Source organism: Oncorhynchus keta, chromosome 23 (genome assembly GCF_023373465.1).
Source record: "Oncorhynchus keta strain PuntledgeMale-10-30-2019 chromosome 23, Oket_V2, whole genome shotgun sequence".
NCBI lineage: Eukaryota > Metazoa > Chordata > Actinopteri > Salmoniformes > Salmonidae > Oncorhynchus > Oncorhynchus keta.
Genome location: NC_068443.1, coordinates 25,900,786 through 25,925,535, shown reverse-complemented (window position 1 = coordinate 25,925,535; position 24,750 = coordinate 25,900,786). Strand labels below are relative to the sequence as shown.

General features: G+C 41.4%; 1 protein-coding gene across 2 annotated transcripts; it reads right to left on the bottom strand.

Annotated features, from left to right (window-relative positions):
- Positions 1-1,308: 1,308 nt before the first annotated feature.
- Positions 1,309-24,596, bottom strand: LOC118402070 (junctophilin-1-like). Of its 2 annotated transcripts, XM_035799936.2 has the most exons (6): positions 23,869-24,594; positions 16,613-17,375; positions 6,631-6,749; positions 4,648-5,336; positions 4,371-4,467; positions 1,309-4,162 (listed from the first exon to the last, which is right to left on the bottom strand). In XM_035799936.2, the coding sequence occupies exons 1-5, from the start codon at positions 24,245-24,247 to the stop codon at positions 4,387-4,389; spliced, it is 2,031 nt and encodes a 676-aa protein (XP_035655829.1). In that variant the 5' UTR covers positions 24,248-24,594; the 3' UTR covers positions 1,309-4,162; positions 4,371-4,386. The 2 variants fall into 2 exon arrangements, with proteins under 2 accessions (XP_035655829.1, XP_035655830.1); XM_035799937.2 differs by lacking the exons at positions 1,309-4,162; positions 4,371-4,467 and having other exon boundaries at positions 5,174-5,336; positions 16,836-17,375; positions 23,869-24,596.
- Between the last annotated feature and the right edge of the window lie 154 nt (positions 24,597-24,750).

The following is a 24,750-nucleotide window of genomic DNA, read 5'->3' as shown; positions in this document are numbered from 1 at the left end:
AAAAATACATTATTGATCATTCATCGTGGTACTTTCAACTTTGAACGTTGCCTGTTCTCTTTAACGATGTGCTCTAAATGTTCTTTATGACTTTACATTCCGAGAAGTGGTAATAAACACATCTGGAGCCATTTTCCCTTCGGATGCTTTCTTCTTCCCATCTCACATACTCTCTGTGGCAGTCTATGACCAAACCTCTGTAAAACATCGCAATGTTACTGCCCTGAAATCCAACTAACACATCCTTCAACTCCTCCTACCATACCTTTAGCATTGCTGCAATGAAAATGTTACCATAACCAGTGAAAACGCATCTCCTACACCTGCCAACAGTTAACCAAAATGTACGCGTTTATAAATATGAAACGTTTCATTCTATTTATTCAACTTTAGCTGAGAAAACAGAACATATATTTATTATTCAAAAATAAAAATAAATATTCATGCTTAGCTAACTAGGCACAAAGTAATAATAATATATTGACGACAAAATACAGTAATTAGACTTTCATATTTAAGACCCTTCCTCTGTCTTCCCCAAAGTAAACTGGAACATTCTAATGTTCTAACAGTCCTCACAGATACTCATCTCAACATTTAGCCAACCATTTACTCTATCTGAATGTATTCAACACACATAACAAGGTGTAATTGCAGAGAGGGGCTCTGAGCATTGGACTGCTTTCACAACGGTGCAAGTTAGTTAGTATGAGGTCCAGTGTTGTTGGGGTGTTGGCTCAGCCAAATTAAAGACTCAAATATTAAGCAGAAAATGTGACATACATCAACTAACCAACCCATGCACAAATAGTTTACTCATATATGACTAAATCAAATAGCTCCTCAACGATTTTCTACAAGACACAATTGCATATTCTACAAGACACAATTGCATATTTCCAAATTCAAATCAAACCAAACTAATCACGTTATTCTAATGTATTGCCTTCATGCGCCAATCTACTGTATATGCTATATTCACGTGGCAATAAATCAATGTCGGATGCCATATTTGCTACAAATTTGAACAAAAGAAAAAATCAAGTTGGCAAGTCATGCCTCCATTTGACAATGTACAGTTGCAAAATGTAAGCCTTTATCTCAAAACAATTTAGACTACAATTATAAAACATACAACGTTAACATGAAACTGAGTTGGACATCGTTGCTAATTGAACACTAACATCTGTATATCTATGGTCAAATGATGTCTCTTTTCAGATAGCCTCCTTGCCTTCACTGATCCAACTTCTGATGATGGACAAAAGAAAGCTGCCCCCACACAAAATTGGACAGACACAAAAAAAATGATGTAAACGTTATTTTAATTCTTAATGGGGGAGAACAACTGCCCAAAAATCCATTAAAATCATTGTAGTCAGAAGATCATAAATATCAAAACTCGTCGTCCAATATAGCTTCTTGTTGTTTATTTTATATTCAGTGATATTCTTTGTAAGCCTGGCATAAGTTCATAAATATTGATTTGATATTAAAATCACGAATTAAAAATATCAAATGGTAAGTTACATTTTTCCAAAAGTTTACAGACTAGTTTTCCATAACACATTTTAGAAAAATACAATCACACCTAAAAAATACTTACTTTGCCTTTAAAAAGTAACAACAGCTCGTCATTTTGGGCAAAAAAATGTATGGAGCATCAGGTACAATTAGTAGAAAATAGCCTTATACATAGCTGTGTGCAAATACAGTTTAGACAAGAAAAATACATCATTGATCATTCATCGTGGTACTTTCAACTTTGAACGTTGCCTGTTCTCTTTAACAATGTGCTCTAAATGTTCTTTATGACTTTACATTCCGAGAAGTAGTAATAAACACATCTGGAGCCATTTTCCCTTCTGATGCTTTCTTCTTCCCATCTCACATACTCTCTGTGGCAGTCTATGACCAAACCTCTGTAAAACATCGCAATGTTACTGCCCTGAAATCCAACTAACACATCCTTCAACTCCTCATACCATACCTTTAGCATTGCTGCAATGAAAATGTTACCATAACCAGTGAAAACGCATCTCCTACACCTGTCAACATGTTATCCAAAATGTACGCTTTTATAAATATAATACATTTCATTCTATTTATTCAACTTTAATTGAGAAAAAAATACATTTATTATTCCAAAAATAAAAATAAATCTTCATGCTTAGCTAACTAGGCACAAAATAATATGAATAATATATTGACGACAAAATACAGTAATTAGACTTTCATATTTAAGACCCTTCCTCTGTCTTCCCCAAAGTAAACTGGAACATTCTAATGTTCTAACAGTCCTCACAGATACTCATCTCAACATTTAGCCAACCATTTACTCTATCTGAATGTATTCAACACACATAACAAGGTGTAATTGCAGAGAGGGGCTTTGAGCATTGGACTGCTTTCACAACGGTGCAAGTTAGTTAGTATGAGGTCCAGTGTTGTTGGGGTGTTGGCTCAGCCAAATTAAAGACTCAAATATTAAGCAGAAAATGTGACATTCATCAACTAACCAACCCATGCACAAATAGTTTACTCATATATGACTAAATCAAACAACTCCTCAACTCCTCCTCCTATTCTGCAAGACACAATTGCATATTTTCAAACCAAACTAATCACCTTATTCTAATGTATTCTCTTCCTGCGCCAACCTACTGTATATGTCATATTCATGTGGCAATAAATCAATGTCGGACGCCATATTTGCTACACATTTGAACAAAAGAAGAAAAAGTTAAGTCATTATGCCTCCATTTGACAATGTACAATTGCAAAATTAACCATTAAGCCTTTATCTCACAAAACAATTTAGACCACAATTTTTGGGGGACATTGATCCTTGATTGCACAATGAAAAAATAAAAATATCTAACAAAGTGCAACCCACTTCCAAAACTACAGCCCTTTTGCTTTTTATGTTAAAATCCATAAAATTACAAACAACTAATTTGATGCAATATAAGGTCAGTGTGCAGAAAGAACAACGACTAGCTATGTTAACAAACCGTATCAGTGGCTGGTTAAAGATAGATACAAGTTGAATCAGGAGGAAAGTTATTCCATATCACCAGTTAGCCCTTAATCAGAAAATAAATGTCTTTTTTTTTTCCCAATCACAAATCAGTGTTGATTAACTATGTAACCTCATACATTTGTGTTACATGCAGCCAGCCAATAAATAGCTGGTTAGTAAAAAACAAGCTGTTTAGTCAAAAGTTAATGCACAATCTGTGTTTGTATACTGCTAAGATGCTTCAATTTCATATACATTACTCTCAAATTTGACATTGTAGAAATAACTGGAATTAAACATTTCAATGTCTTTCAAATGAGAACTGCTTTGTGTAGCATAGGCGTTAGGGAAATTCCTTTTGGATTTGAAGGATCTTTCAAAAAGTTTGAGAAATGCATGGACTAGACTTAAATAAATAAAACGCTCTCTTGATAATTTGTAATACCTAAGGTTAAACTAAGGAAAGAACACATGAAAAAACGAACAGTTACTAACAAATACACAAAACAAATGCACTTGAAACGGCCCACGCACAAGCATGTCCCAAAAGGAGAAGTTAGATAAGGCTGGGGAATGGAATAAGACTGGTGAGTGCGACTTAAAAAATAAATAAAAAATCTTATGTACCAAGTGAATATTATAGCAAATACAGAGACACACTCCCACGGCAGCAAAGCCTGCCGAAACACATTCCTCTGGCAGCCTTGTGCACTGCCTCTACCCACTAAAACGTCAGATGGTAAAATAGTAAGGCAGCTGTTATCTTCCGTCAACTAAAAGTGCATCTCCGAACATATCCTGTCAAGCCCTCCCTCTCCCACCCCCCTCCACATTCCTCCTGACAGGGCAGATGGAGAGGCAACGCACTTGACTGGTAACAGCTTGGATCAGCAGATATTTCTTTTTGCTTTTGCAATGACTGCTTGCTTCAGATTTCACAGAACCTAAGCGTGTCACAAATCATCGCCAGCAAAACGGGGCAGCGTCGGGGCCGAATGGTCCTGTTCTCATCTTTCTCCGGTGTTTCACTCTATTTCCAGTCCTTCTTTGCCTGTGTCTGTGCCTGACCGGCGCCATTTTTAAAGGCCATTGACGCAACTGCAGAGATAGGGGCCTGCGCCACTAGTTTTGATGAGTTCCCTGAAGATTGAAAACAGTAGGAGGGTCAATAGTTATGTTGAATCACATTCAGGCTTACTGTATCTTAATATTTAATGTAAAACTTGCAATTTACTCTTTATGTAAACTTTTCTTTTACTTTATGTTACATTTAAAAATGTCATGGAACATAAATTACTGTATCACAATGCTCTACAATTTATAACATCTGAATTGAGCTGATCCTTACCTCAGTTCAGATTCCGTCAGGTTAAAAAATGGACAAAAATAATTGCTAGACCAATATTCAACAGCATTACAAGGGCAACCAGTATTGAATTTGGACCCTGTGAAGTAGAAAAGAGATACAGGAGAACATTTCAAAAATTGCATTTTTAAAGTTAGCTAGGCATTATCACTGAAAATATTAGACTACCTTTGATGTTTCACAGTTCTGAAATGACACATTTATTTCTCTTTGCTTCAGTTTTCCCATTTTCATCATCATACAGTATTTGGTTACTTACTGACTCTTCCTCTACGAAATCCGTGGTGATCTCCAAGCTGGCTTGTTTCCTAGTTTCTGCTAGACTTCTTGGCTTATACGAATCTTGTTTCTTAAGTCTTGATTCAGGTTTGCTTTCTTTGGATACAGACTTTGGAGCTATAGGTTTTGGGGTGGGTGTCCTGTACTGCGCCATAGGTTTTGCTGGCGGTGGCATCCGGCTGAGGGCGGACGGGGTAACATGCTCATCTATGTCCTCAGGTTCGTCTTGAGGGAGCTTCACATCTGCCTTCACGTAGTAGCCGTGGTACTCCGTGTCTGTGTGCAGCTGTCCATTGCCAGGGCTGGCGGGGACCGACTCCTCCATTTTGAACGGTTTCGGTTGAGGCAATTCCTGTCTTACTTCCTGTTTCAACGATGTCTTAGACACTGCCTTTGTGATGACCGGGAGCTGGCTCTCTGCTGCAGGGGTCTTGTTCTCTTTCCCAGGCTTGGGGGCGAGCTTGCTGAAGAAGCTCTTCTTGGGCTCCGGGGTATGTGTTGACTGGGGTGTTGGTGGGGGAGAGGACTGTGGAGTCGCGGTGGGAGAGTTGTCTGGGGTTGTGCCTTTACGGTAGAAATGTGGGCTACTTGAAGGGGTCTTTTCTTTCTTCTCCTCTTGAACAATAGGTTCAATCGGTTCGTTGAACCTCTGCTTTATATAATCAGGGCCTAGAAAATGGAAGGACGTTATTATCATGATATACAGTCCTTTTATCTATACTTAGTCAATTTGTAGCATGTACACAGTGATCTAATATCACAACGTTTGAATGAATGCTGTGTGTTTATATCACTATCAACAAACACTCAAGTATTTAGTGCTGAATCCTAATTTGAGATACAGAGATTACACACACCTACATATTATTTTGTGTTGCTTTTGGTGAATGATAAATTCACATTTATTCATTGTCAGTTAGCTCATGGTTAGGATGCCTTTTCTGCGTCCATGATTTCACATATTGAGTATTTGTTCCTTAATGGAGTTTCAAAGCTGTCCCGGTTGGTTTATAATACCGATTAAAGGTTCCAAGCATTCTCAACATTCTCCTGACCACTGATGAGGCCAACGCTATAACACAGCTGACACGAGCTCTCAAGTCAACAAAGTTAACACCTTTCTGGCGCAAGTAGTGTTATCAAATGGAATCATCGTTCATAATATTACATTTGTTCTACTATTAATAGCAAGTGCTAAGATCACTTACTACATCTCTACAAGCTCAGCAGTTGTTCATAAAAAGCACAACGGTAAATAATTAAGACATTTATGGGGCAAAAGTTATAAGGCATCATTCAAATGAAATAGATTACAGATTGCAGGCAGGCTGGCTATTGAACCTGGTTGTTAGGAGTCGGTGATCTACACTATCCTGATGTCAGGTCAAGTGTCACAGATTTAGCAAGGCTACATGGGCCAGACCTGAGCAAGACCATGTGGTAAAAAGAGGAATGCTCAAAAAGCATAATGATATAAGACCACTGACCTTCATGCATACAGGAGCTGAACATGCATTAAAATGTAACACGAACACTGAAGAACCACCCTCTCATAAAACTAAGCAGGCTGACAAAAGTACCGATCTATACATTTAAATACTTAACTTGCAGAAAAAGATATTAATTTGTAGAAGAATATGCTGTACAGTATGTACGTATACATACATCGATGCCACAGAAACATGTTCACTCTAATACAAAATATTGTACTCATAAATCTGTGACACTTGCTGTCCCCCCCAATAAATTACATTTTTTTCTGAGGATAAAAAAGACCCCAAGGTAAATTATACTAATTATATGTTCCTCCCTAAATAGATTAGCATTTTAAAATGTGCATATACATTTTAACCCAGACACAAAGGAACCCAGACACAAAGGAAATTGGACAAAGGGGATTATAACAAGGGGCTGTGAGATAGATAGATGCTGGGGCCTAGTTGGGTACAGTATGTTGGGTTACCTGGCTGATGAAAGTTGGGGGACAGTTCCCTGGCCACTGCCCTGGCGATGTCGGAGTCCTGACTGGCTGACTGACCGGCCTGGTCAGCAGCGTCGCCTTTAGTCCTGGCGTGAGCTGTTCTGGATGAATGCAAAGCAGAATAAGAGCTGGTTAGACTGGGAAGGGTACATACCAAGGTTCAAATAGTATTTGTTTACTTTTACATACTTTGAGTGTTTGTTTGAGCATGTTGTTTGAGAGTGCAAGATCTGCAGGGGTTGCACTTCTGGGACTATTCTATTGGGTTCATTGCTGACAAGCCCAATCAGACACAGCTAAAGTATAACAAATATTTCAAATACTACTTGAAGGCAGGTCTAAGAGGGTGAAGAAGCACTGCATGCCTCTGGCCCGTCCAGACAGACACTGTCTTAAGTAGCTTATAGGGTGGAGAGCTCTATGATGCTACAGTGTTCCCAATAAATACTGTTGGAGCAACAGCTTTTTCCAACATTAAATAATATTAGAAGTAGTTAGATAACCATTCACTTGAATTATTTAATTATCATACAGTCTCACACTCTTAGCAGTAAAACGAATATTGAAAACACAATAGTTTGACATGCCATATCCGTTGTGTGATATTCTATAGAAATCATTGTCATTCATCAAAACCATTATTTTTGTCATTTCTGATTAAACTTTTATTTTCAACTTCGATACAGTGCATTCGGAAAGTATTAAGAGCCAGTGACTTCGACATCTTGTTACATTACAGCCATGTTCTAAAATTGACAACACCCCATTATGACAAAGCGAAAATAGGTTTTTCGATTTTTTTTGCAAAGCTATTAAAAATTTTAAAAAGTTATTTATAAAAGTATTCAGACCCTTTGCTATGAGACTCAAAAATGAGCTCAGGTGCTCTTGTTTCCATTGATCATCCTTGATGTTTCTACAACTTTATTGGAGTCCACCTGTGGTAAATTCAATTGATTGGACATGATTTGGAAAGGCACACACCTGTCTATATAAGGTCCCACAGTTGACGATGCATGTCAAAGCAAAAACCAAGCCATGAGGTTGAAGATCCGTAGAGCTCAGAGACAGGATTGTGTCGAGGCACAGACCTGCGGAAGGGTTCCAAAAAAAATCTGCAGCATTGAAGGTCCCCAAGAACATAGTGGCCTCCATCATTCTTAAATGGAATAAGTTTAGAACCACCTCTTCCTATAGCTGTCCGTCCAGCCAAACTGACAAATTGAGGGAGAAGGGCCTTGATCAGGGAGGTGACTCAGAACCCAATGGTCACTGACAGAGCTCCAGAGTTTCTCTGTGGAGATGGGAGAACCTTCCAACAAGACAATGACCCTAAGCACACAGCCAATACAAAGCTAGGAGTGGCTTCGGGACAAGACTCTGAATGTACTTCAGTGGCCCAGACAGAGCCCGGACTTGAACCCGATCGAGCATCTCTGGAGAGATCTGAAAATATTGTGCAGCAACACTCCCCATCCAATATGACAGAGCTTGAGAGGGCCTGCATAGACGAAAAGGAGAAACTCCCCAAATACAGGTGTGCCAAGCTTGTAGCATCATACCCAAAAGTCTCTAGGCTGTAATCGCTGCCAAAGGTGGCTCAACAAAGTACAGTCGTGGCCAAAGGTTTTGAGAATGACACAAATATTAATTTTCACAAAGTCTGCTGCCTGAGGGGCTTTAGATATTTTGTCAGATGTTACTATGGAATACTGAAGTATAATTACAAGCATTTCATAAGTGTCAACGGCTTTTATTGACAATTACATGAAGTTGATGCAAAGAGTCAATATTTGCAGTGTTGACCCTTTTTTTTCAAGACCTCTGCAAACCACCCTGGCATGCTGTCAATTAACTTCTGGGCCACATCCTGACTGATAGCAGCCCATTCTTGCATAATCAATGCTTGGAGTTTGTCAGAATTTGTGGGGTTTTGTTTTTCTACCCGCCTCTTGAGGATTGACCACAAGTTCTCAATGGGATTAAGGTCTGGAGAGTTTCCTGGCCATGGACCCAAAATATTGATGTTTTGTTGCCCGAGCCACTTTAGTTATCACTTTTTCCTTATGGCAAGGTGCTCCATCATGCTGGAAAAGGCATTGTTTGTCACCAAACTGTTCCTGGATGGTTGGGATAAGTTGCTCTCGGGGGATGTGTTGGTACCATTCTTTATTCATGGCTGTGTTCTTAGGCAAAATTGTGAGTGAGCCCACTCCCTTGGCTGAGAAGCAACCCCACACATGAATGGTCTCAGGATGCTTTAGTGTTGGCATGACACAGGACTGATGGTAGCGCTCACCTTGTCGTCTCCAGACAAGCTTTTTTCCGGATACCCCAAACAATCGGAAAGGGGATTCATCAGAGAAAATGACTTTACCCCAGTCCTCAGCAGTCCAATCCTTGTACCAGAATATCAGTCTGTCCCTGATGTTTTTCCTGGAGAGAAGTGGCTTCTTTGCTGCCCTTCTTGACACCAGGCCATCCTCCAAAAGTATTTTGCCTCATTGTGCATGCAGATGCGCTCACACCTGCCTGCTGCCATTCATGAGCAAGCTCTTTACTGGTGGTGCCCCGATCCCGCAGCTGAATCAACTTTAGGAGACGGTCCTGGCACTTGCTGGACTTTCTTGGGCGCCCTGAAGCCTTCTTCACAACAATTGAACCGCTCTCTTTGAAGTTCTTGATGATCCAATAAATTATTTAGGTGCAATCATACTGGCAGCAATGCCTGTGAAGCCCTTTTTGTGTAAAGCTATGATGACTGCACATGTTTCCATGGTTGACAGAGGAAAAACAATGATTCCAAGCACCACCCTTCTTTTGAAGCTTCCAGTCTGTTATTCGAACTCAATCGGCATGACAGAGTGATCTCCAGCCTTGTCCTCGTCAACACTCACACCTGTGTTAATGAGAGAATCACTGACATGATGTCAGCTGGTCCTTTTGTGGCAGGGCTGAAATGCAGATGAAATATTTTTGGGGGAATCAGTTCATTTGCATGGCAATGTATATTGATTAGGGAATACAAAGAATTTAGTCAATTTTAGAACAAGGCTGTAACATAACAAAATGTGGAAAAAGTCAAGGGGGTTGAATACTTTCCGAAGGCACTGTATACACTATATATACAAAAGTATGTGACCACCCCTTCAAATTAGGGGATTCGGCTATTTCAGCCACAACCGTTGCTGACGTGTATAAAATCGAGCACACAGCCATGCATTCTCCTTATACAAACATTGGCAGTAGAGTAGCTCGTACTGAAAAGCTAAGTGACTTTCAATCTGGCACAGTCATAGGATGCCAAGTCAGTTCATCAAATTTCTGCCCTCTAGAGCTTCCCCGGTCAACTCCAAGTGCTGTTTTTGTGAAGTGGAAACGTCTAGGAGCAACAACGGTTCAGCCGCGAAGTGGTAGGCCTCACAAGCTCACAGAATGGGACCGCAGAGTGCTGAAGTGCATAGCGCTTATAAATTGTTCGCCCTCGGTTGCAACACTCACTACCGAGTTCCAAACTGCCTCTGGAAGCAACGTCAGCACAAGAACTGTTCGTCGGGAGATTTCATGAAATGGGTTTCCATGGCCGAGCAGCCGCACACAAGCCTAAGGTCACCATGCACAATGCCAAGTGCCGGCTGGAGTGGTGTAAAGCTCGTCACCATTGGACTCTGGAGCAGTGGAAACGTGTTCTCTGGAGTGATGAATCACGCTTCACCATCTGGCAGTCTGACGGACAAATCTGGGTTTGGCGGATGCCAGGAGAATGCTACCTGCCCGAATGCATAGTGCCAACTGTAAAGTTTGGTGGAGGAGGAATAATGGTCTGGGGCTTACTTTCATGGTTCAGGACCCTTCGTTCCAATGAAAGGAAATCTTAATGCTGCAGCATACAATAACATTCTAGATGATTCGATCCTACCATTTTATTGCAACAGTTTGCGAAAGGCCCTTTCCTGTTTCAGCATGACAGGCCTAATTGCCCAACATCAGTGTCCGACCTCACTAATGCTCTTGTGGCTGAATGGAAGCAAGTCCCCACCGCAATGTTCCAAGAACTAGTGGAAAGCCTTCCCAGAAGAGTGGGGCTGTTTTTGCAGCAAGGGGGGGACCAACTCCATATTAATGCCCATGATTTTGGAATAAGATGTTCGAGAGCAGGTGTCTACATACTTTTGGTCATGTAGTGTATGTGTTGCATTCACTTTCTCTCAAGTAAATGTTTTTTCAAAACAAACCATTTACATGCGATGACATACGGAACACCATAATACACTTCTTTATATTTATCATGATTTATTTCAATGGTACAGTGATACAAGACCTTCAAGGTTAGTTCAATGGTGTTTCTTTATAAACAGCTCAATAAGAGGTAGTTGGTTTTACATCTGTTTACATAAGTGTCCTTCAGGGCCTCTGAATACAGAGCGCAGGAGGGTTCACACTATGTCTCTTGAACTGAATGTATCCTTTCAACATCTTTGAGGTGTTCACTTTTTGAATTAAGGTGGATATAATTTAAAGTTTTACTTCAGACATGTTTGACACCGATGAAGCTCACAAAGACAAAACATTTGCTTTTTCAACCTTCAAGATTGTGGATCTTCTCTTTTTCAACTATTGACTATGAAAGTGCATTTCACCAAATTTAGGGGGCACATGACTACAGAACCTTAGTGTGCATTGAGGAGTCTTTATTACTGTATGTGCAATTGGCCTTGCTGCCTGTAAACAGCTGACAGTCTCGCAGACAGTGAATCATTGTGAATAATGAGAACTTCATATGCATATAGAGTTGTTGTGCTGTTGAATGAATCATGGTAAAACTCTGTTATATTGTACCAATACTTACATAGTTACAATGAGGAGTACAACAGTTGTAAGGGAGAGTGGGGTAAATTGAGTAAACCCTGGTTTCTAGGAAATCATACCCCCCCCACACACCCCAAAAAAATCACCAAGTCAAATGAATTTGTGTTAGAGGTTTCATGATGCTTGTATCTAAACCAAAGTAAATAATTTGAAGATTGTTCTATACGTTAGTTGGGATCTCTATACACTTCAATGTGAGGTCCTAAACCTAGCATCAAAGTGCATCCTTGTAGCTGTGTGGGCTAATATAGTCAAAATGTTTGCCTTGGGGTAAATTGAGCAAATTTAAGTGTTTTCTTCCCAGGTGTAATGCAAGGGATTATCTCTGGGACATGAGATAGGCCTGGCCCTGGTGTTAAGTTAAAGAAATGTGTAGGCGGCTTAACTTACCCTGTCTCGCAGCACAACTAACCCCATACCCAGGGTAAGTTGTGCCAAGAGATCACTTTTTTTGAACAAACTATGTTTTCAAAACTGTAACGTTTACATGAATTCTGATTTCCCCCAGGTATACACAACATTCTGAAATATATGTAGATATCTTTTTCAGAAATAATGCTATATTTCCTTTGTGATGCTGAATGTAAAAATAGGCTTAACTTACCCCACTATCCCATACTCATATCATTATCATCATGGAGTCATGATACGATTTAATGTGGGCTTCTTTAAAGCTTTGAAGCCTGTGAGCATAGGCTATACTACATCACATGGCTTGGGGAGAAAATATAGCGAGTGAGGGCACATTGAAAAAAGGTGATTTAAACCAGGTTTAAGAACCTTTACTGGAAGCTTGTTAGCAAGTCTAAGGAGAGTTCTGAGGAAAGGTGAGTGATAAACTCTCCAACACCTAGTCCCAACCAGATAGACTGATTAGTCCAACAGATGATAGTCGATGGTAGGACAGAGATGGGCTAATGTATCAGCTCAGCTGCTGCTGTATTCCTGTAAACTGTTGATAAGCCAAGTCCTGCCTTGCCTTATTTAGTCAGAGCTCAGTGCTGACTGACACACTAGTGGCTGCTGGCCTCACATGTGAGCAGGGCACAGTTAGTACACACCGTCCGGTCTGGTCTAGGAACTGCTTGCCCTCCTTCACCCCCCCACCCTCTCCATCTCTCTCTCTACTCCCTTCTTGGCTCCCCTGGGCTTCCACCCAGATGATGGGAAAAGTGATGCAAACCGAACCCAGTCTGCACTTTCCAAAGCTCTTACTACACGTATCAACTCAGACACAGTCTTCAAAGACCGAAACCTTAATTTTAGACATTCTGCCTCTGACACATTTATATTTCATGATGGGAGGAGTTGTTGTGGTAGTGACATATGAGAGCCCTCATTACAATTCATACAGATGCCAGAAAATCAGGATAAAGAACATGCTAATGAGTGGTTCTCATCAGAGAAGAAGATTATGAGGAAAGGGGGATGGGTGGGCAATAAAGTCTCTATTTTGATACTTTAAACAGATATGGGTGGGTGTTTTACATGGTATTATATAATTGAATCTCTGTGCATTAAATTCAGTGAGACAAGGGGCTATGTATTTTCAGGAAGATAATGCACAATGTGGAAGGTGTGTTCCACGCGCCATGGAGTTGTATTATTTTCCAGAGAATGCATGGAGCCCTGAGTTGATTATACCTTTTATACCATGGCTATGAATTAACATATTTGCCTCTAGAAATGTATTAATTTGCCAGTATAAATTTGACAACATCCCCTGAAGTAGCAATTAAGCTTACCATCTAGCTAGATAGCTACAGTAGTTGCCTTGGTAACCAACCAGACTTGCTAGTTTAGCTAACCAAACCATCATCCTAGCTTGCTATTATGAAAATCGAATTCAACAATGCCAATACTGTTTTTAATTCGACCTTTACTTTCAAAAGCAGCTCAAAAATAGAACATGTAAGAATGAACTTCTTAGCCATTGAATTATACCATGCTGATATACCGTACGTTACATAGAAAATAATGCAACCCCCATGCTATAAAAGGACAACAAAACAGTAAATCAATGTTGTTGTTTAATGTAGCGTTGAAAGAAAACATAATTTACTGTTGTCCAAGTGATAGGCTACTAACAATATGATTGTTTTCTCTCTCAGTGAGTATTTATGTCTAATTCAACTTTAATTTAATTTGGAATAATTCCAAGTCCACGGCACGTCATGGCGACGTTTTAGACATGGACTCTATTTTAACAAACCTAATGCAATGGTAAATCTAAGCGCTGGCAGTAGTGCCATAGGTCCGGAGGGGTGTCAGAAATATTTGTGCAATGTTCACAGCCATTATAATGAGAGCAATATTTAGCGGTAGCTCTAAAGGCCTGGGTTTTTTGATGAATAAACAAGTTGTAGGTGTAGGGCTGGCCACTCAAGGTGTTCCATGGTTAGGTTATTGAAGACTTTTGCGTTGTCATCAAACTCCAATTCGGCTGGGGGCCTTTCCCTCTGATAGAATATTAGCTCAAAAGTATTGTGGAGCTCCTGCACCTAAATAAATATAAACAGTACCAGCACCCAAAATGAGTACCGGAACCTATTTTAGTCCATGTCAAGCACTGATAAGAAGCCTATTCTATGACGTTTCCACTGGATCAGAGCAAGACATTTTCCCCTTTCATGCTGAGTGGTTATCGAAAGGGATAGCGCTGGAAAGATTTTTAAATACATACAAAACGGACTTTGTTTGCTTGCTATTTGAGGTGAAGAAAACATTACATTACTTTGGCTCCACAGGTCACTCACTAGTGGTGGTGCGTTAAGCCAATCGCAAATAATATCAGATATCCAAATGGGCAAATGTATATGCTTATATTTGCGCGCAGACCAGGTAGCCAGCCTATAGGCCTACTTCGATGCTTGCGCTTCCTTACTCAACATTGACAGGAGCGCTCCAAACAAAAGACAATGACTAAATTGACAGAACTCGTAAATGGAATTAAATAAACAAAAACTTGCTTTTCACAAGTGTAGCATAGTTTGTGCGCACTGCAAACAATGTGCCCACTTCGACATTGAGAACAGGAAGATTTGAATAATAATATTGAATGTATTAAAAGAAATGACCGTAACCAAAGTAACAAACATTGTAGATTAGAAATTATAGGAATTAACGGTAAATGTACTACAGGTGATATATGTAATGGAAAATTGATATACACTAACAATCAAACGCAAGCAATTCACACAATGAAGTTATGAAATAATGAATGTGCACAAAATGGCAAGAGAGAGCGCATTCTGGAGAGAGAAGTGCATTTTGCGTCTGGGCGAATGGTCAACCCACCGTCTGCATTGGCCATGCAGCATTTACGGTTGCCTCAGCAGAAGTCAGGGCAAGAATGGAGTCAGCCAAAGTCAGGGCATTCATACTTCTTGCGCTTCGCAGAACGTGCAGAGCTGTTGTCAAGAAAGTGAGTTTGTGTTTATATAGGATGTAGCGCCCCCACCTACCCTCAACCAATCATATCAATACGGAGCTATACAGAGCCCTTTGCATTGTTACAACATTTGGGAGGCGCATGGCGGTGCAGTACAGGGCTCGATGTGGCCTCTGCATGCCTCCATGCAAAGCCTTCGACCACATTTTCGAATCAAGGATAAATTTGCCTTTAGTCTAGGCCTCCGAAATTATTAGTTCACTGAGATGGGAGCATATATATATATGTAAGTGACCTGATTAGTGTATATATATGTTAGTGCTCAACTAAAACACTCTCGGTCAACCAACAGCCTAACAATCAAACAATCGACTAGTCAACTAATTGGGGTCAGCCCCAGTTAACAGTCAACAAACATTGTTGTAATTGGCTTCAACCAGTATGGGCCTTTACACATCGCACTTCTCAAATAAAAAAATACTAGGCTCCGGTAAATGCAATTGTATGTGTAAGGCACATTCTCAATAAGCAAGATCTAGCCTAGGCCTACCGTTTATATGCACAAAAAGCACATATCTCTTGTTCTACTGTATGTGCATATGGGCATTGTGCCTCACGGCTGGATAGGCTGCGCTTCCTTTGTCATAATCTATGCCATAACCAACCGCGTTATCGCAAAGACCAGCTTTCGGGTTGTCTTAAATATCCCCACCAGCGCGTAATTGGGCAAACAATGGCGCTGGAGGGATTGGCGGCAGTTTTACGGGCTCCTGACCCATGTTATTATTTTGTGTATTATTTGGCTGATTGGGTTAAATTGAACCCAATCAGCAGATCTGATCTGGAAGTTTGTTGGTCAAGCCAAACATAACTCCATCTGTCTTGCTATGTGAAATTAATCAGTCTAAACACAATTAGGTTCTAGTGTGTGTGTGAGAGAGAGAGGCAGAGAGCGAGTGAGTGAGATAAAGAGTTGGAGAATGTTGGAGAGAGATGGGAGAGGTAGGATGAGGTGACACCAATAAAAACCTGACCCCTCATTGAGAATTCCAACCTGTCAGCCATTCAACTTAACCCAATCAGCAGACCTAACCTGGAAACCCATGCAGCAGTAGGATTATTTACCACCAACAACACCACAACATTGGTGTCCAAAATGGCACCCAATTCCCCATATGGAAAAGTCTGAAAGGGATTCTTGGGATGTCCCAACTCTGCCTTCATCCCATTGAAGTTGAAATTTAAAACGGTTAAGGTAAGGATTAAGGTTAGGGAAGGGTTATGGTTAGGGTTTAGGGTAAGTATGTCCCAAGAATCCCAGATAGCACTAACCTTCCCCATATAGTACACTACTTTTGACCAGGGCCAACAAGGTTCTAGTCAAAAGTTGTCAACTATATACTGCCCTACCAAGCAAAAAGGTAGTAACTGCTCATAGCGTGGAACTGAGGAAAATGGCTTCTATTTACCTTGGTTTTACAGTAACTTTATGTAGTTACTGCTAACATTAGCCCCATTTTCTCCAAAACACAAAACAATAGAGGCAGGATACTTTTCCATATGATTAAGCATGTATTTAATGTAGCAAAAATGACTAACTAATTTTCGACCAAATAAGCAGTTACTGCCTTTTTGCTTGGTAGAGCAGTATAGGAAATATGGTGTCAATTTGGATGCAACCATACACATTGAGAAACTGATTACCTTGATGTGGCTATTTCTACTTTTGTTCTGGCAATAGCTGCTGCCCGTATGGCTCCTTCCACAGCCCGATCCACTTTCTGTTTAGTTTTGGTGTTTTTGAGAGGAATGAGCTGCTTCTTGATGCCTCGCGCCAACACATTGTTTTTATACTTCCCCTCTTCTTTGGTGCCATCTGGGAACATTGTGCATCCATAGCCATGGCGTTTGTTGTTCATCCACTCACCCTCATACTTCATCCCGTTGGTGCGCTCGCTGACACCAAAGCCGTTCCGCTTGTCATTCTTCCACTCCCCCATGTAGGACTCTGTGGTGGTGGCATCTACATTGTCCTCCAGGGGCATGTACTCATCAACTCCATCTCCAAAGCTGATGGTGGAGTTGGCATCACTGGAGCTGATTCGGCTGATGGAGCTGGCGGCATCACTGGGGGCAGAGCTGCGTTTGCTCGATATGGACGACCTGGAGTCTGACTTTCGGAGGTTTCTGAGGCTTCCGAACAGGGACCCTCTACGAAACAGGCCCTTTTTCTTCTCACCTTCGCCTTCACTGTGGAAGTTGAGAACAAAGCCTCCTCTAATGCCGGCTGGGCTGTCTGACAGGTCAAGGTTGGCATGGAGGACGGTGCCATTGCTCTGTTCGCTGCGAAGCGAGGCCATCGAGGTTCGGAGAGGGGAACGAATAACCGTAGCCATCCCATAAGGCACACTTTGTCTCACACCGTATCCGTGTCGCATTCCTCCTGTCCATTGCCCCTGGTATGTACCTGATAGGATAACAAAAAATGTCAAGAATGAATACAAACGTTAAGAAAATCATGAGCAACATTTTTGTCATGATCACAGAATAATCACTTGGCGTACAACATTTTAACATTAGAGTTGATTAGAAAATCTATTTACACTGGCCAATTCTATTTACAAAATCTATTTACAATGTCAATTCAAGGAATTGAAGTGGAAAACATATCTACAAGTCCATAATATCCCTGTTACATTTGGAACTTTCCATTGAACGGATTAAAATCACATCCAAAACCTAATTTTACCCAGGTACTGTGATTCTCCTGTCAATCAGACAGAGCTGTGTTTCCAAACCACATACAAGATACCATGTCCATGATGAGATTCATATTTCACTATTTGCTTGTATCATGATTTACTATCACTTCATCATTTGCTATTAATATACTCTTGGCGTTATGCCAAACCAGGCAGTCTTTAGTGGTTTCTACACTTGACATTTACATGTGATTTCTGCTATCAAAATACGAAGATCGCATTGAAAAGATGGGTCCAGACCAATGTTCCCTCAATTTTTGGGGGGCAACTGACCAAATTTAAGGTCTGCTGAGCGCAAACTTGAATGTTGTGAAGATTCTGTCCATCTTCCCGCTGTGGGCATTTACTGTGAACACTGAGGCTGTACCTGCTTTAAGTTGCAACTTTAACAGTGGCAAAGTAGGCTACTGTGGTTATTTGATCATAATGTAGGCCTACCAGAGTGGTCTACCATCTAGCCAGCTAACTAATATTTAGAAGAAAAAAAATGTTTGGCTAGAGTTATGCTAACCCATTTGCAATCACTTTAGCATTGCTTGCTAGCTTGCTGGCTAGCTACAGAGGTTGTTGATGTGTTATTATCATATTTAGCCTATTCCACCGTTTGTAGAATGCATACTGGCTTTTGAATATAGAGCAGGAAAAGGGAACCCAGACACACTGTGGTGTAGATGCATGACATATTTGGAATTCCATGATCAAAATACTAAAGCTGCATGAACTGTCAAGTCTAAACATGGGGTACCACTGGTATATCATTTAAGTTATGTACCAGTGGTGTGTTGCACTGTTTGCTTAGGTTAGGGAAAGCTGGCAAGAATGAAGCCATTACTATGTAGTGCCCTTATCCATGATTAGATAGGGCCTATTGAGGTTACAACAAGTGCAGTTGTCCAAATATGTTAGCCTTAAAATATTTCTTAAGATGAGCTCCCATCCACGGTAACAACCTGTCCTGCAACAGGCCGTGGCATGGAGGTCAGGAGGGACTGGGAAGTGTAGGCTACTTATTCTACACCCAATCCCAAATCAACCACTAGGCCCTATGCCCTATGTATTTGTGGAGATCTAATACCATTTTATTGGTATTGAAGCAATGTAGTGAAACTTCCACCTAGCCTATCAGAGGTCAAGTTTGAGCTATTAGCATATTGCTTACACCTGTCAAATCCTATGCGATGTCCACAAATGCATAGGGATCTAGGGGTTGATTTGGCACTCCTTATGCCTCCTGCACACAAGATCCATTGGAAGAACTGCAGTTCGGCAGAAGTCACTCATTTCAAACATCGCTCAGGTGGAAGTAAAACAACTCTGTCACACTAACAGTAACGTTGAACCCACCACCATAACACTAACTGACTTGACATCCTCACAGTCTCAGTTGACACTCCAACTGTATTTTTGGCATTCAGATATTTGTTTGAAGGTGGAAGTGCAAAATAGACTTTCCACCATAATTGTGATATCTCAAGCCTTCCTGACGTTTCAGCGACTAAAGGGGGGTCTACATTTCTAAATGCATACTGCATTCTGGTGTGCACTCAAGGCGATATGCCACTCTGTCCATCATAGCTTCCACAGAGAATAATGTACTATTTTAAAATATGGAAGTAACTTGAGACATTGGGAAGTTTGTTGGTCATGCCAAACTTAACTCCATCTGTCTTGCTATGTGAAATGAATCAGTCTAAACACAATTAGGTTACAGAACAAAATCACTCTGAACACATTAGGAGGATAGATTATGCCACTTTTTGTCAGTGACTAGTATTTATATTTCGTTGAGTGACACTCCCACTGTCCTACAGATTCCTAAGCTGGCTGATTCTATGCTGACTCAGGTACCCAGGGGCGTCAATTGGGTATGGCAGTCATACTCTAGCTCAACACCAACCATTTAAAACCTTTTGGTCCTAGACTTTGCGCTCCGGTACCGTTTGCCGTGCGGTAGCAGAGAGAACAGTTTATGACTTGGGTGACTGGAGTCTCTGGCTAATTTTTGGGCTTTCCTCTGCTACCGCCTATTATATAGGTCCTTGATGGCAGGAAGCTTGGCCTCAGTGATGTACTGGGCCATACACACTCTGTAGCGCCTTACAGTCAGATGCCGAGAAGTTGCCATACCAGGCAGTGATGCAACCATGCTCTCAATAGTGCAGATGTATAACTTTTTGAGGATCTGGGGACCCATGCCATGTCTCCTGAAGGGGACAAGTTGTTGTCGTGCCCTCTTAATGATTGTCTTGGTGTGTTTAGAACATGATAGTTGGTGATGTGGACACCAAGGAACTTGAAACTCTCGACCCGCTCCACTACAACCCCATCAACGTTAATGGGGGCCTGTACAGGCCGCCTTTTCCTGTAGTCCACGGTCAGCTCCTTTGTCTTGCTCACGTTGAGGGAGAGGTTGTTGTCCTGGCACTACACTGCTAGGTCTCTGACCTCCTCCCTATAGGCTGTCTCATCGTTGTCGGTGATCAGGCCTATCACTGTTGTGTCATCAGCAAACTTAATGCTGCTGTTGGAGTCGTGTTTGGCCATGCATTTCATGGGTTAACAGGGAGTATAGGAGGAGACTAAGTACACACCCCTGAGGGGCTCCAGTTTTGAGGATCAGCGTGGCAGATGCGTTGTTGCGTGCCCTTACTACCTGGGGATGGCCCATCAGGAAGTCCAGGGTCCAGTTGCAGAGGGAGGTGTTTAGTCCCAGGGTCCTTAGCTTAGTGATGAGCTTCGTTGGTGTTTAACGCTGAGCTGTAGTCAATGAACAGTATTCTGACATAGGTGTTCCTTTTGTCCAGGTGGGAAAGGTTAGTGTGGAGTGCGATTGAGATTGCATCATCTGTGGATCTGTTGGGGCAGTATGTGAATTGGAGTGGGTCTAGGGTATCCGGGAAGATGCTGTTGATGTTGATGACCAGCCTTTCAAAGCTCTTCATGGCTACCGACGTGAGTGCTACGGGGCGGTAATCATTTAAGCAGGTTACCTTTGCTTCCTTGGGCACAGGGACTATGTTGGTCTGCTTGAAAAATGTAAGTATTACAGACTTGGTCAGAGAGAAGTTGAACATGTCAGTGAAGACACTTGCTAGTTGCTCTGTGCATGCTTTGAGTACACGTCCTGGTCCTGCTAATCCATCTGGCTCCGCGGCTTTGTGAATGTTGACCTTTAAAGGTCTTGCTCACATAGGCTACCGAGAGCGTTATCACACAGTCGGCCAGAACAACTTGGGCTCTCATGCGTGCTTCAGTGTTGCTTGCCTCTAAGCGAGCTTAAAAGGCATTTAGCTCATCTGATAGGCTCACGTCACTGGGCAGCTCGCATCTGGGTTTCCCTTCGTAGTCTGTAATAGATTTCAAGCCCTGCCACATCCGACGAGAATCAACCGGTGTAGTAGGATTCAATCTCAATCCTGTATTGACGCTTTGCTTGTTTGATGGTTCGTCTGAGGGCATAGCAGGATTTCTTATAAGCGTCTGGATTAGAGCCCCGCTCCTTGAAAGTGGCAGCGCTAACTTTTAGCTGGATGCGGATGTTGCCTGTAATCCATGGCTTCTGGTTGGGATATGTACGTACGGTCAATGTGGGGACGATGTCGTTGATGCACTTATTGATGAAGCCAATGACTGAGGTGGTATACTCCTCAATGCCATTGGATGACTCCCGGAACATATTCCAGTCTGTGCTATCAAAACAGTCCTGTAGCGTAGCATCCCCTTCTTCTGACAACTTCCGTATTGAGCGAGTCACGGGTACTTCCTGCTTTAGTGTTTGCTTGTAAGCAGAAATCAGGCGGATATAATTATTGTCAGATTTGCCAAATGAAGGGCGGGGGAGAACTTTGTATGCATCTCTGTGTGTGGAGTAAAGGTGGTCTATCGTTCCCCCCCCCCCTGGTTGCAGATATGACATGCTGGTAGAAATTAGGTAAAATTAATATAAGTTTGCCTGCATTAAAATCCCCGGCCACGAGGAGCGTCGCTTCTGGATGGGCATTTTCTTGTTTGCTTTTGGCCTTAAAGAGTTGGTTGAGTGTGGTCTTAGTGCCAGCATCCTTCTATGGTGGGTCTGCTCTACCTAAAATTACAACCAATTAATTGCAGCATTACCACAAAAATGGAAGAGGCAAGTCGAAGGGGAAAAAAGTAAGGAACTTATGTCTGCCCTGTATTAAAGAACATAAATGGTCAAATAAAAGTGTGATAAATACAAACATATACCAATTTCATTTAATTAAGGACCAAAAAACTGACAGCTGTGCCATATAAATTGCAAAATAGTTGGGAAGAGATTTTCAATGTACCCATTCCATGGCACATGGTTTATGAATTGATACGCAAAACAACCCTGGATTCAAAACATCAAAATGTTAAATGTAAATGATTTTACAAAATTCTAGCAACCAATAGAATGTTATATATGGGGGATACAATCTTCCCAGCTCTGCAGATTTTGCTGTGAGGAGGCAGAGTCATTAGATAATTTATTTTGGTATTGTCCATATGTAGCTCGTTTTTGGTCACAGGTCCAGGAATGGCTGAAGAATTGCAACATTTGCCTAGACCTAACGTTGCAGATAGCAATACGGTGTGATTTGAAAAGCCATAATCAATCAATAATATAATTAATGTAAATGAATTCTTAAAAATCATACAATGTGATTTTCTGGATTTTTGTTTTAGATTCCCGTCTCTCACAGTTGAAATGTACCTATGATAAAAATAACAGACTTGCTTTGTAAGTAGGAAAACCTGCAAAATCGGCAGTGTATCAAATAGTTGTTCTCCCCACTGTATGTGTATATGTATGCATATGTGTATGTATATGGATATATATATTTATCAAAAATATATATAGGGGATTGGAAATTATGCAGACAATTACATTGATGGAAGCAACAATCTTTCCGCAATATTAAGCTGATTCACCCCTTAGAAGAAAAAATAAATAATTCATAGGCTAGGTTGTAGAGCAGCCTCATAATGGGAATAGGGACAATTCTAGTATCGTAGTAGCCTAAATCTGTCGCTGTTACAATGAACTGGGTGAATGGAATTCTCTAATAGAAATAAGGCCATGTTCATGAAAAAAAAGTGTCTTCCCTCATCTTAAAAGGCCCCCGACCGCCACTGGTGGAGATGTAAAGATAGCTGTAGTAGACGGCTTTGGCTGGGCAACTGTTGTTTGACTTGACATGAAACTAAACTAGAGTTTTAATCCTGGTGCTGAGCTAGTGCGTAGCAGCTAATTCTTGTATGAGTTGTATTTGTAGAATGTTAAGTCCCCCATTGACTGAGATGAATGAAGCTACAACAACAAGGTGATAATGGCTGGAGACAATTTTTCTTGTTTTTGCTGTTCTCCAAATTGAATTTGAACGTTTTTAAATTGTGTCGAAATGCAGTAAGGTTTAGCTGAAATGATGCCCCTGCAGGTACCTCTTGCTGCTTCAGACTGTTAGGAACTGTGAATTTTTCTCTTTACAAATTGAACAAGTGAGTGACACATATCAGAGTACTAGACCCAAGCACAAAAGAAAGCACTAGAAGCCAAGCTTGCCCAGGGGGAACTGGCTGATGAAGTTTGCTCAGATTTTGTTGGCTCTGGCCCTCAGACTGAAATAAATGTTCACTTTATCTTATATAAAAGCCTATCAATTAATGCGGAGTCACCAAAACGTGGATTATTCTCTCTGGAATAGATATAACCTACAAGTTATATGCAACTGTGGGTGTATGACTATGGTTGTGTGCCCTGACATTACAACCTCATCACCACTTCTGTCTCAAACACAATCTTTGAATCTTTTTTTTTATATACTCTTAAACGACTTTCTATAGAAACTACTGTACACTCAATTACCATATTTCAACAAATGAACAACGATCAATACAATAGGTATGTGCTGGTTAAAAAGCACTTTGATTTTCAAGTGTGGCTGAGTGATGTTTCTATTTTTAGCCATGACCTCTATGGGAGAGCTCAGTGCTGACTGACAAGTCCAGTTTATATCAATAGAGCACAGTGGTGTGGCACTGGCACATAGTTCAGGCAGGCTTCTCTACTCTTATCAAACTTTGATACAACTGAATTGCTCAACAACATTTGTGCCCCCTGCTACACTGTAAAAAGCGAGACTGCTCTTTCAAACGGCATTACATCTACTAACCACAAACTGTTACTGGCACTCTTACCTCCATCACCATACGTTTCAACTCCATATCCATCTTGCAGACCATTACTCCACGTCCCGTCGTATCTGGCAGGCGTGTGGAGACTTTGCCGGACCCCGTATCTACCTTTCAATCCATGAGTCCATTCGCCACGATAAATCCATCTTCCCTTCGATTCCACACCGAGTCCGTGTCGTTTCCCCTGTGCCCAGTAGCCCCGATACACGTTTCCACTGGGCCAGGTGTAAACCCCCACTACCTCGAAACCATTGTTCCAGGACCCGGAGTATTCGCCTTGGCCCTTGGGCCCGGTACAGACGCCATGTCCATGGGCTTTCCCATCCTCCCAGCCACCGCAATATGTGCCACCATCGTCAAAGTCGAACCGTCCGCCCGTCATTCAGATGATGAGGGGAGAAGAACGAGTCGCGGTAGCTGCCCAATATTGTGCTGTCGCTTGCGAGTCCAGAGCGGATTTTCTAAGAAAAGTAGGAGCGCTGAAGTGAGAGTCCGGTGGATTCTGTGGTCGCACTGAGGTGTTGTTGTTCCAAGCAGATGAATGATTGTCACTGTGTGGATTTGTGGTTGTCGGCAAAAGCGGTACGTGGGAGGGAGAGAGAGCACCACTACCGCTGCCAGAATAGCTTCTGGTTTATTTATGATTCTCTCTCTCTCTCTCGCTCTCTCTCGCTCTCTCTCTTTCTCTCACAGAGAGAGAGTTGATCTGTAGTTCCAGATCAACCATTCGAGATTAACCTGTTCATCCATTAATTGATTGATTAATTATAATTTATTGGCAAAATCCGCAAAATCACCCCTGATCTTAATTGAGCCTTTCTGAAAATGTTGCTGTTAGATTTAGATGTAGAATCCTTCATTCTAGTCCTGTGGTTATAGATCCCC